The following is a 13,968-nucleotide window of genomic DNA, read 5'->3' on the forward strand; positions in this document are numbered from 1 at the left end:
AATGCTTCCAAAAAAACCTGTTGGACTAAAACCTGGTGTTGTGTGATTTTTAACTTTGTACATCCCAGTCCAACACCAGCATCTCCAAATCATGTCCCCAGTTGAAAGCATTGGTATAAAGGTCTATCTGTTTCATTAATATCGTGTAGGGAAGGCAATCTGATATCCCTACCTGGTCTGGCCTACAGGTGACTCCAGACAGCAATGTTGTCTTAACACTCATCTGAAATGGACTGGCAACCCACACAGTTCAAAGGTTATTAGGGTTGGACAATAAATGCTAGCACAATCCCATGAATAACTAAAAGTGACTCATTTTCTCCCCATAGTATACATCTGAGAGAAACACCGACACATTTTTAGAAGCTGGGTTTACTGTGTGTACAGGTATTTGATTTACTCTACCAAATCAGTACCCCTGGAATGTTGATAATTCACTCCAAATTAAAGAGCTGTTATAGAATTACAATTAGACTAGATTTTAATTCCAGAACTTTAATGAGATTTCCTCTCTGCAATGGTGGGGTTTTAACTCCTACTGTAGAGCATGAGGTGTTAAATCTGAAAAAAGTTATCTTCTGTGATATTTTATCACAAAAGCTTGATCAAGAATCCCAGAGAAATTCAAGGACTATTCCTCATCGCAAATCTTTGAAAAACCTGACTGATTAGTCTCATTCTCCTCCCTATATCTGAGCGGCTTAGTAACTATCCCACTTGTCTGATTCCTTTTTGAAAGTGACTGTTGATTTTGCCAACATCATCTTTCAGGCAGTAAATTCCTGATCAATGTAATTTGCTACTTATGCATGAAAGAATCTCCATATTCTACATTTATTTCTTTCAATTTGTCCTTTAGATATCAATCCTTCTGGCGCCAGTGGAACAACTTAGAGACTTAGAACTTAGAGTAGGAGTTGCCCATTTGATCCTTTGAACCTGCTTTGCTACTCAATGTGATCACATTTGATGCTCTATCTCAATACCATACTCCCAGAATCCTCCTCTGTCACTTCACACTATAACCCTACTTATCCAACACCTGGTGATGCAGTACATGGCTAAAGAACTGTAAAGGAATATATTGGAGTTCAATTCCCAATCCATCATCAAGCTTCAGCTGTTCTTTCACACTTTGAAATAGTGGAAGGGTGGAGGGGGTCAAGAGTTGGATGATGGTGGAAGAGCGATGCATTCTGTGGAAGTCATTATCTGTGTGCTCCTGTGTTTGCAGAGTCAGACATGGCTGATTTTGATGGCAGAAGCTCACTGCTCTACAGATTCAACCAAAAGAGTATGAGTACAGTGAAGGACATGATCTCCCTGAAGTTCAAAACCTTACAAAGTGATGGAGTGGTTCTGCACGGAGAGGGACAACGGGGAGATTACATCACACTGGAACTGAAGAAAGGCAAACTCTCACTGCAGATCAATCTAGGTACGAGTTTTGCTCTGTTACTTTATAGTTTGAAGAACTGGAACATCTTGAGATGTAGTCTGAAACTAAGAACAGGCTTCTCCCCATGACTTCCCTCCTTCAGGGAAGATAAGGAGGCAATGGCCTCGTGGTGCTATTGCTTAGACTGTTAATCCAGTGACCGAGGTAATGTTTTGGGGGCCTGGGTTCGAATCCAACCATGACAGATGTTATAATTTGAACGCAGTAAAATCTGGACGTAAGGATCTCATGATGACCATGAATCCATTGCTGATTGTTGTAAAAACCCATCTGGTTCACCAATGTCCTTTAGAGAAGAAATCTGCCATCTTTACCCAGTCTGGTCTACATGTGACTCCAGCAATGTGGTTGATTCTTAACTACCCTCTGGGCAATTAGGGATGAGCAATAAATGCTGGCCTAGCCAGCAACAGCCTCAACCCATGAATGAATTTTTAAAAAATTAAGAATTCTGCTTGAGAATGCTTGAATGTTTCTAACAAACTTTGTTACAACCTCCAGTCCTCAAGTGCAAATATTTCCACATGTTGCAAATGGATGAAAAAGTTAATTCACTACAACTTGGGAACATATAGGGAATGGCTAAACATCTTCCCTACCTTCAAATACATTGCTGGCCACATAAAGCTAAAAATCCTGAGGAAGAGTCACTCAAATCAAAACGTTAACTCTGATTTCTCTCCATAGATGCTGCCAAACCTGCTGAGCTATGCCAGTAATTTCTGTTTTTGTTTGTGTCCCAAGAAGGTAGCCGAGGCTTGAAAGGCATGAGGAAAATATATGAGTTTGTGACTTTTGCCATTAATATATTTGTCAAAGATGGTGAGCTAGCTAGAAGTCACTGAAAAGCCAATGTCCAATTTTCTCAGCTTGTCTACAGCATTTCTGACTATGTGACCAAAGCATAGTCTTGATAGTGTGGCAACACCTGAGAGAAATGTTATACCTTCTTTTATTCTGGTTTTAATCAGTAAGGAAATCAAGGGTTATAGGGAGAAAATGCAAAAAATTGGACTTGACGATTATCAGATTGACCATGATCTCATTGAATGGCAGAACAGATTCAATGGGCTGAATGGCCTACTTCTGCTCCTACCCTTTATGATCTTATGGTCAATTCCTTCATTAGAACTGGAACCAACTGGCTGGAAAATCCACTGGAACACATTCATGAAGGAATGTCAAAGAAAACATCCAAAAGAGCAACAGGCAGAGATCAAATGTTGAGATCTGCAAACAACTTTCACAGAGAGTGTCACTTTAATTCTTGAATAGTCCAGTAAATGATCTACAATAATCAGGAGATTTGATACATTAATATAAAATGGCTGTCTTTGGCCTGATTATGCAAGGACACAGATTGCTAGGTCATTGTAAAGCGGATGAAGGGAACCTGTCTCTAATACCATAATATGGGAGCAGAATTAGGCCATTTGGCCCTTAGAGTTTGCTCTGTCATTTGATCATGGCTGATATGTTTCTCAACCCCCATTCTCCCGCCTTCTCACACAACCTTTGATCCCCTTCCTAATCAGGAACCTATCTATTTCTGTCCCAATGACTTGCCCCCCCACCCCCCGCCTTCTGTGGCAATGAGTCCTGCAGATTCACCACCCTCTGACTGAAGAAATTCCTCCACATCTCAGTTGTATAGGATTTTTTCTATGCAACACAATCATCTTTCAATGCTAGACTTCTTGACTTTCTCCTTTGTGTGCTACACCCAAGGTGATGCAAAACTGCGATCTGTTGATGGCCACACCTCAGTGACTCTGGGGAGTCTGCTCGATGATCAGCACTGGCACTCCATTACTATCGAACGCTACAACAAGCAAGTGAACTTCACCGTGGATCAGCACACACAGCACTTCCGAACCAAAGGAGAGTTTGATTATCTGGATATTGATTATGAGGTACTATTAATCTATCATGATATACGATGTAATGTTTTCACTTTACACCATACGCACGTGCACCTTAAAATGTTTCTGTTATCAATTGTAATGGCCGAAATTTAAGAGGTACACAGAGCTTAGAAAATGCTAACTGAAAGCCATACAACTTGACATGCTACCTTGCTTTCCAAACTCAAAATATATCAAAGTACAAGTCAAAAACGCTGTTAAAACTTCATAAAGTATAATAGCCCTGAACCAAGAATGGCTTTTGGCTGTTAATTTATATAACACCCTACTACCCGTCCTATGACAGAATCAGGCTGGGGCTTGAATGTGTGCTCCATTGTCTCTATTCTAAAAAATTATGGGTGTTGCGGAAAAACTCTTATTGGGGAGGACATAATTCTGGTTCCTTGTTTTTGATACAGCCAATGGGTTGTTGTAATCATGACATTGAGGCATAAGAGCTCCTGTGGTGGCTCAATGATTCAAAATCCATTTTCTAAGAATATAGATGCCGTTTACATATTGATTTGTATTTAACATAGATTAATAGCACCGTTCCTCCCATTCAGCATCATCCCAGTGATTGCTGAGTAAACTGTCCTAATTAAGCAATACCACGCTTGTAAAATTTCTACCTTTGGTTTTAAAACCCTTCATGTTTTATTCCATCCCCATCCCTGAATGTCAAAGCCATCCCAGTTTTGGTACACCTCAATCTCTGGTCTCTTGGGTTTCCTCAGTTTTAATGCCTGCACCAATGATGGTCATGCCATCAACTACATTGGGCCTTAAGCTTATAATTCACTCCTTAATCTTCCATCCTAATGCCTTCCCTCTCTTTATTGTAAATCAGGAGGTGGAATGGAAGAGGACTTGGTAAAAATACAATCACCAGGGAAGCAGCTTTGAACAAAGTGTTGGAACAGTGGTCTAACAAGTCCATGGGTCCTGCTGTATTTTGTCTTCGAGTCTTTAATTAAGTGACTGTTGAGGTAGCAGATGCATTGGTCTTAATTTTCGAAAATTTGGTAGATTCTGCAAAGTAGCAAATAATAGCTTTCTATTCAAGAAGGCAGGGAAACAGAAAAACTATAGGTTAGACAGCTTGATGTCTGTTTTAGGGAAGGGTTCAGAAGCAATGATGAAAGAGGTTGTCTATGTAGCTCAGCACTTATGAAAACTCAAGGTAATCAGGAAGCAACAGCATGGTTTTGTGAAAAAGGAATTGGTGTTTCACCAACTTATCAGAGATCTTTGAAAGAGTAATGCGCATAGTGGATGAAGGGAACCTGTCCCTAAAACCATGATTTTGGAGCAGAATTAGGCCATTTGGCCTATAGAGTTTGGTCTGTCTTTTGATCATGGCTGATATGTTTCTCAACTTCTTTGTTTTGCCTTCTCCCAGTCTTTGATCCAATTACTATTCAAGAACCAGTCTATGTCTGTCCCAAATACGCTCAATGATTTGACCTCCACTGCCTTCTGTGGCAATGACTTCCACAGATTCACCAACCTCTCTGGCTGAAGAAATTCCTCCTCATCTCAGTTCTAAAGGGTCATTTCCTTCACTCTAAAGTTATGCCCTTGGGTCCCAGAATGTCCTAATAGTGGAAACATCTTTACCATGTTCACTCTATCCAGGTCTCTCAAAATTTTGTAAGTGTCAATGAGATCCAGGAAGGTGACGACCTAAAGATTATCATCTAGAGACCCAGGTTTAAATCCTTCTATAGAAGATGGTGAATTTGATTTCAATAAAAATCTGGAATTAAGTGCCCAGTGATGACCATAAATCCATTGTTGACTGTCAGAAAAACCATCTAGTTCATTAATGTCCTTTGGGGAAGGGAACTGTCATCCTGGCTGACCTGTGACTCCAGACCCACAGCAATATGTCTGACCCTTAACTGCCCTTTGGGCAATTAAGGATGAGCAATAAATGCTGACCTGGCCAGTGACCCCTTAATCCAATTAATGAATAAAAAAGTCCATTCTCCTCCTTCTAAATGCCATCAAGTACAGACCCACAATCCTCAACTGCTCCTCATATGTCAAGCCTTTCAATGCTAGCATTATTCTTGTGAACCTCCTCTAGACTGCCTCCAATGCTAACTCATATTTCCTCAGATACGGGACTCAAAACTCCTCACAATGTTTCAAATGAGGTTTGACCAGAACTTCGTAGACCTTCAGCAGCAAATCTTGGCTCTCATATTCTAGTCCACTCAAAATGAATGTGAACATTGCATTTGCTTCCTAACTGGCAACTGAGGTTGCATCTTAACCTTAAGAGAATCCTGAACTAGGATTCCTAGGTCCTTATATAGAGTCATAGAGATGTACAGCATGGAAACAGACCCTTCGTTTCAACCCGTCCATGCCGACTAGATATCCCAACCCAATCTACTCCCACCCCAATCTGCTTCAGATTTCTAACGCCTTTCCCCAGTTAAAAAAATAGACCATGCCTCTACTCTTCCTACTAGAGTGCAGAACCTCAAATTTTTCCATATTGTATTCCACTTCTTTGCCCATGCTCCTAGCCCCTCCATAGCCTCCCCGTCACATCTAAAATTACCTGTGCCTCCACCGATGTCATCTGTATTATTCCAAACGTTGCCTAACTAATCCATTGAAGGATGTTCCAAAGGGGTTTATTCCATTGATGACTGCAATGAGTGGGTTGTTTTATAATACTGGGCTTGACTCCAGGGTTAAAAGAAGGAGATGTGACTTGAACAGTTGCAGTGAGGTGCAAGTGGAAATGATCTTTCATCTCGTGGGTGAGTCCAGAATGAGGGGCACTGTTTAAAAACTAGGTTTCACCCTTTTAGGACAGACGTGAGGAGATTTTGTTTCTCCCAGATGCTTGTGTGATATTGGAATTCTGTGCCTGAGAAGGTAGTGCAGATGGTGTTATTCAATGTTTGTAATGCAGAGTTAGATATATTCTTGTTTAGGCAAGGAAAATCATAGGTGTACTGGGGTCGATTTGAATGTGGAATTCAAAACAATCCTGATCTGATTGAATGGTAGAGCAGATTCGAGAGGTCTAATGGCCTAAATCTATTCCGAATCAAATGTTCTTTTGTCTGCAAGTTCCTTCAAGGCATTCCTTATAATGTACCTTTTTGATCAGATTTTTCATCTCGATATCTCCTTGTGTGACTTGGTGTCGTTTTCTTTAACCTAATGCTGCTGTAAAGTGCCTTTGGACACTTCATAATGTTAGAACCACAATACTAAGTGCTCCATAAATGTAAGACTGTGTTGTTGTTGACTTTCACTGTCTGGAATTGATTAATTTAAGGAAGTCTCAAACATGTTGAAAATAATGCACTATGACTTTTAGAATTGAACAGAGTCTCAAGATTAACCACATTTTTATTTTCTCTCTGTTCTGCTTGAGAATGAGTGATCTGGTTGTGGGTGTCCTTCTGTGGGTAAATGTTTTCTGGTTATGATTAGAAGTGCAAACCAGCAGTAAATATATTGCATCGGTTTTGACCTATGAAAACTGGGTGGTATTGTTGAAATGACGATAAAAAGACAGATGTCCTTTTTTCAATTATTAGATTGCACAATGTGCCTTTAACTGTTTCCTTAAAATTTATTAAGAAGAAGAAGTTTTCTATTAGAAAACTACCTCTTCGCCCACAGAAATAAGTTAAAAATCACACAACACCAGGTTATAGTCCAACAGGTTTAATTGGAAGCACACTAGCTTTCGGAGCAACGCTCCTTCATCAGATTATCTAGACATTCTATGGTCTGACAAAGGGCCAGTTCCAAGGCTAATGGATTGTTGATGGTAACCGTGAAAACACTAAATTGTCATTAAAAACCCAACTGGTTCACTAGTGTCATTGAGGGGAGAAAATTTGCTCTCCTTATCTCAACAAACCCACGATAGACTCCTGACCCACTGTGATGTGGTTGTATCATCCTTGTTGAAAAGGCCTAAAAAGACACTGGGATGTATCTGCTGCCTTTGTCCTTCTAAATGGAAATGGTCATGGATTTGGAAGGTGCTGTCTAAGGATCTTTGGTGAATTTCTATTGTGTTTATTGTTGGTAGTGCATTTAGCTGCTACTCATTCTGTGAGCATGACTGTATCAAGCTGTTGCTTTATAAGTCTGTGAGACAGCTCTCCCAGTTTTGGCATTCACTTCCAGATGTTAGGAAAAGGGACTTCGCAATGATGGCAGGGCTATTTCTGCCGTCGTTTTTTCTGGTGTCCGCTGGTTCATCTGGCGTCATTTCTTTGCTGAGACTTCATTGCGATTGATCCAAATGAGTGGCTTGTTTGGCCATTTCAGAAGATTATGTTTGTCATTTACCATTAGTATGAGACAAAAAGCGTGTGCAATACTGAAGCAGCAAATTTACGGTCAGTGGAGAATTCAACAATACATCTTTATAATAATTACGTGCACCATTGCAGTAGAAAAACACTTGAGATTTTCACAAAGACATGGTTAAAAATTATTTGTACATTGAGTGAAGAAAGAAAAGTAATTAACTGTTTTCAGCATCTAATTACTTTTGGCCTCTAAAACCTGCAATTGTGAGATGCATATGTTTAATGTGATTGAAAAAAAACAAATCCTCCCAGCGGTATAATATTCTGTGGACTGACTATAATTACAGTTAGGTTTGTATTCCATCTCTTAGGTAGATATTTTTAATGCCGTTCAACATGGAGTCATTAAAAATACTAATTACTCAAGGTAGAAAAGAAGCATGTTTACAGCTCCAAATAAAACTATTTTTAAAATGCAAAAAATGTTGTCCATTGGCAAGTCTTAGATATTACAATTCTTTTGTGAAGTTCTTTCATTACTCTTCCTCCTGTCCTTTAGAGCTCTTTACTTAGCATTCACATTCTCGAGCCAGAAAGTCAGAGGTTCAAATCCCACTCCAGGACTTGAGCATGGCTAATGTAGATTGATAGTCAAAGTCCGATAATGAGGAAGAATTATGCTGTCAGAGATACCACTGTTTGCGTGAGGTGTCAAAGCAAGGACCTGTCCACCACCTTGGGAGAATGTTCATTGCTTTGTTCCAATGTAGAACACGAAGGTTATAGGCAATAATATACCTACCCTGACATCACATTTATGACAAAAAAGGGAGATATTAACTGGTCATTATCAAAATGCAACAAGATCGGCACAATATCGAGGCTTGGTTTGACAAATGTTAAGTAACATGCATGTTACACAAATGCAAAGCAATGACCATCCCCAATAAGGTACGATCTAACCACTGTTCTTTGACATTCAATGATGTTATCACCATTCAATTTTCCACCAACAACACCCTAGAGTTACTCAATTGTGTCTCAAATATAAATCAAGAGCAGATCAGAAGCTAGGAGTACTACAGAGGGTATCTCACCTCGTGAATCCTGAAACCCTGTCCGCAATTTACAAAATGTAAGTCAGGAGTGTGAATATTCCCACTTGCCTGGATGGGTGCAACTCCAAGAAGCTTGACATCATCCAGGGCAAAGCATCTGACTTGATTGGCACCACATTCACAAGCATCCACTCCCTCCACCAGCAATGCTCAGACATGGCAGTGTGCACTATCTACAAGGTGCACTGCAGAAATTCACCAAAGACAGCACCTTCCAAACCCACAACCACTTCCATCTAAAAGGACAAGAGCAACAGATACATGAGAACATCAGTGCCTGCAAGTTCCCCTCCAAGCTACTCACCATTTTGACTTGGAAATATAACACCGTTTGTTCAGTATTGCTGAGTCAAAGTCCTGGAGCTCCCTCCTGAAGGACATTGGGCGTCAACCCACAGTAGGTGGACTGAAGTGGTTCAAGAAGACAATTCAACACCACCTTCTCAAGGGCAACTAGGGATGGACATTAAATATTGACCAGCCAGTGATGCCCACATACCATGAGTGGATATTAAACAAAAAACAATGTGGAAGTCTCTTGTGCACAAATTGGCTGCCACATTTCCGACACATGAAGCAATAGCTAGGAGAAGGCCAATCAACCCTTTGAGTATGCTCTGCTATTCAATAAGATGAACTGTAACTATGCTTCAAAAGTACTTAATGTGTTCTGGACTGCTGCTGTGAGTTTATGAAAGACACTACCTAAATGCAAGTTTATCATTTCCCATCATTTTTTAAGTGTGCAGCTTTAATTGTGTCTAAGATATCTACTGCCTGGACTCCATTGAAACTGAATTAATTTGACCTTTGTTTTGTTTTCACCTGACTTTGTGATGAGTCTCATCTTTTCCTAAGAGGTTATAGCTTTAGTGAGTGACTGATGGTACAGTGAAATGCGGGTGACTTGTCCCTTAAATTGTTGAATATCAGGTGTTACAGATTCAGTAAATGGTCACCATAAGTAAACCCTCTCCTTCCTGGGCAGGCGCTCAGAATTCACGATGACTTGCTCTCGTTCTGACAGAATGGATTCTAAGATGACTGCAAAGTCCATCATACAGACTCTGTCACATGTGGGGCAAGCAGGGCTTGAAGGGTTGAGGAGATGTGTTACTAAGAGTCTTTTCCACCTTGTTAAATCCTTTAACCTGTGCAAATTCCCGATTAAGTCTCTCGATGTGTTTGTCGCCCTCCCGAATAAACTTTTCACATTTTGATTGGTCACAAGAAAGGGACTACTGTGAATCAGCTGAGTCTTCAGGAATGCTTTGAGATCACCCCTAAAGCAATTCCACTGTCACCAATTTCCAAGTAGAGATTTACTCCAGAAATCTGGTGTCAAGTACGTGAATGACATTAAATCAGTACAGTCTGTACTTTTATAATGGAATGGTGGTGTTCTTGTGCAATCCTGAGTTATGGAAAAATTGTGGTTCAGAAAGAGCACTTAAAATATTGGCAGTGTAATTGCATTACAACCAAACACATGTTTAAAAGTTGTGCTTCAGAAAGTGCATCCCCAATTCTTCAATCGCGTTACAGTGAGTTCAGGTTGACGAAATGCACGTTATATCAGAACAAGTTTAAAAAAAACGAACACCTTTGATTTAGCAACTTATTATAGTTCTAAGCATGGAAGTCATAGCATCCTTGATCAAATCCAATCAGTCATCACTGGCAGCTGACTGGTTTTGAGAATTAGGAAATAAAAGCTGGAAATATTCAGCAGATTTAACGCATCTTTTGAGAGAGAAACAGTGTGAAACAGGCGGAATTGTATTGAGCAAAAGCGAGTCCACTGTGGGTCTGGATATAAGGGTTTACCGACATAGCCACATAAGTGTAATGGTCATTGCTGAAGCTACAATGGAAAAGAGAGGCACCTCCATATTGACAGAAAATGTGTCTGTCTACCAGGACCAGGCAGGGAGGTTCCAGTAATTTGGAAGCTTGAAAACATTAAACAATTGTCTCAGAAAATAAGAGCCCAATTCACAAGAAGCCACTTGGAGGTTGCCTTGGGCAAATTCATCAGTTTAGGAAGTGCCTGTTTAGATACCGGTGAGATACCAGCAAAGGGTGTAAAATGGTTGTTGATAAGCCAATTCAACTATTGTTGGGGAGCGATATCAGTGAGAAGTCGCCAGTTTTGTGTTAAGCAGTACAAATAACCTTTATTCAGGGGTCTTTTATCACACATGTGGGAGAGGCCAAAGACCACTCCATATCTGGCTTTCACATGGGACCCAGTTGCCCTCTTAATTACAGCTCAGATTGGCAGTTTAGAACATAGAACATAGAACAGTACAGCACAGAACAGGCCCTTCAGCCCACGATGTTGTGCCAACCATTGATCCTCATGTATGCACCCTCAAATTTCTGTGACCGTATGCATGTCCAGGAGTCTCTTAAATGCCCCCAATGACCCTGCCTCCACAACTGCTGCTGGTAATGCATTTCATGCTCTCACAACTCTCTATGTAAAGAACCTGCCTCTGACATCCCCTCTCTACTTTCCTCCAACCAGCTTAAAACTATGACCCCTCGTGTTAGCCATTTCTGCCCTGGGAAATAGTCTCTGGCTATCGACTCTATCTATGCCCTTCATTACCTTGTATACCTCAATTAGGTCCCCTCTCCTCCTCCTTTTCTCCAATGAAAAAAGTCCGAGCTCAGTCAACCTCTCTTCATAAGATAAGCCCTCCAGTCCAGGCAGCATCCTGGTAACCCTCCTCTGAATCCTCTCCAAAGCATTCATGTCTTTCCTATAATAGGGCGACCAGAACTGGATGCAGTATTCCAAGTGCAATCTAACCAAAGTTTTATAGAGCTGCAACAAGATCTCACTACTCTTAAACTCAATCCCCCTGTTAATGAAAGCCAAAACACCATATGCTTTCTTAACAACCCTGTCCACTTGGGTGGCCATTTTAAGGGATCTATGTACCTGCACACCAAGATCCCTCTGTTCCTCCACACTGCCAAGAATCCTAATCTTAATCCTGTACTCAGCTTTCAAATTCGACCTTCCAAAATGCATCACCTTGCATTTATCCAGGTTGAACTCCATCTGCCACCTCTCAGCCCATCTCTGCATCCTGTCAGTGTCCCGCTGCAGCCTACAACAGCTCTCTATACTGTCAACGACACCTCCAACCTTTGTGTCGTCTGCAAATGTGCTGACTCATCCTTCAATCCCCTCATCCAAATCATTAATAAAAATTACAAACAGTAGAGGCCCAAGGACAGAGCCCTGTGGAACACCACTCACCACTGACTTCCAGGCAGAATATTTTCCTTCTACTACCACTCGCTGTTTAATTTGTAAGATTCTTTGTTCCATCTGTTTTCTTGGATTTATTTTATTCTCAAAGCTGCAATTGTCTTAACTTATGATCTCTCTTTAATTCTCAATTCAGCAACTTAATTGAGTTACTGCAGCAAAAATCTATTTCTGCCATATTTATGCCAACTAAAACTCCACAGGCAGCCAGCTCGCACCACCTCTGGCCGCGGGCATCCCTAACAGCTATGGATGCCTATTTCTAGTTAATGAGCAGCTAAGGTGCTGCTTTTCCAGCCTTTAGTTACACGAGGACTTTATAAAATTCCAGGTGATGTGTTTGCTAGAAATTTGCTTGAACTCTGTTATCTCTGTTTTTCTCTGTACAGATGCTCCCAGACCTGCTAAGTACATTTCCAGCATTTCCTGTTTTATATTTCATATTTCCAGCATCAGTAGTATTGCACTGATTGGCAATTTTTATAGATTTTTCTTACTCAGTTCATGAAACAAACCATTGCTTGTTCTTAGTTACTTAATAAAACTCCACAGAGGGAGAATTTATTGAGTTACCCTTCACCAACTGTTTCGGTTGAACAATTTATTTTTCTATTGTGCAGCATAAGTCTTTCAACTTTGATATATCATCAATAGATTCAAACTAGCTACATATAATTTCTAATTCCACCAAGTGAACCATTTAATTATGTATATCAATTATTTCTTGTGATACTGTACCAGTCCACTTAGCTTTACCTAGTTTATTCTGGTAATTGTTAAACTAATTAAAGTTCTCTGCCATAAGTAGTGGCTGGTCCTACACAGTCATTAGACTTATTTAGTGACTAAACTGATCATTGCTTTGTCAATGATGGTTCAATACATCAATGATATCTTAAATTGACTTAAAATTCCCTGCTACAAGCAAAAATAAAAGGCTATTGCTATACAATTGAAAATCAATGGAAGCATCATATTAGTATACCTTACCAAATGTGCTGTGATACCAAATGAATACAGTTTGGTTTTACCACAGATGTTTTTCACTTTTGATTTCTCACCCCTGGGAAAGGTGGACTGTGTCGAGACAAAGACAGGCTAATGTCGAAGTTCCTGGTTACAATCCCCATCTCTATTCCCTGAAACGTTGCCCCAGTTCACTATAAATCTGCACTCATGCTCAGCCTTGTAATTCTAATACCTGTCCCCTCCACATTTCCTTAACCACACTTCATCCCACTCCTTCTGCTCTTTTACTCCTCTTCACCCCTTCAATCAGTATGATGTTGAATCCACTTAGACAAGACATAATTTATAAAGCAAATTCACAAACCCGTTTTAAGATCTGGAAGTCTTCGTGCAACTCATGAATCTGTCACTTGACTAAGAACTAGAAAAACCACCATCCCCCTCGTCATAATCCCATAAATACTGAAATGAGATTTCAAAATTCCTTCTTAATGTTGAAATGTAGGAATTAAAAATGTAAGAACTCAGAGCAGGAGTAGGCAATTCAGCACCTTAAGCCTGATCTGACATGTAATATGATCAGGGCTGATCTCATCTAGGCCTCAACTCCACTTTCTGGCCAAGATGGTACCAGCACAGTAGGTAGTGTTTGGGCTCATGGGCGCCTGTCCATTCCAGGCCGGGCAGCATTATTTATTTCCATGTAATTGGGTCTGTTTTCTTTTCTTCATCTTTTCTTCTTCATCCCAGAGGCTGGAGCGGTGTCGGGTGCGTGGCTGCAGCGTTGGCAACGTGGACCAGGGCTCTTGGGAGCATAGGCATTGCTCGGAGCCAGGAGTCTTGGTTGCAGCAGTGTATGGAGTGAGAACCTTTGGCTGATGTTGGCCCTGAGCTTGTATGTTTGGTGGTGGTGGTGCCAGAGCAGGGT

At 40.6% G+C, this 13,968-nt stretch overlaps 1 protein-coding gene across 2 annotated transcripts in view; it reads left to right on the top strand.

Moving 5' to 3' along the window:
- Window positions 1-13,968, top strand: part of LOC140482416 (contactin-associated protein-like 5) — a 1,296,746-nt gene that overhangs the window by 602,858 nt on the left and 679,920 nt on the right. For both annotated transcript variants that reach the window (XM_072579899.1, XM_072579898.1), the window contains exons 5-6: window positions 1,235-1,438; window positions 3,188-3,372. In XM_072579899.1, coding sequence (XP_072436000.1) covers window positions 1,235-1,438; window positions 3,188-3,372 — 389 coding nt within the window. The remainder of the gene's footprint in view (window positions 1-1,234; window positions 1,439-3,187; window positions 3,373-13,968) is intronic.

The sequence above is a fragment of the Chiloscyllium punctatum genome, chromosome 10 (genome assembly GCF_047496795.1).
Source record: "Chiloscyllium punctatum isolate Juve2018m chromosome 10, sChiPun1.3, whole genome shotgun sequence".
Classification (NCBI taxonomy): Eukaryota; Metazoa; Chordata; class Chondrichthyes; order Orectolobiformes; family Hemiscylliidae; genus Chiloscyllium; species Chiloscyllium punctatum.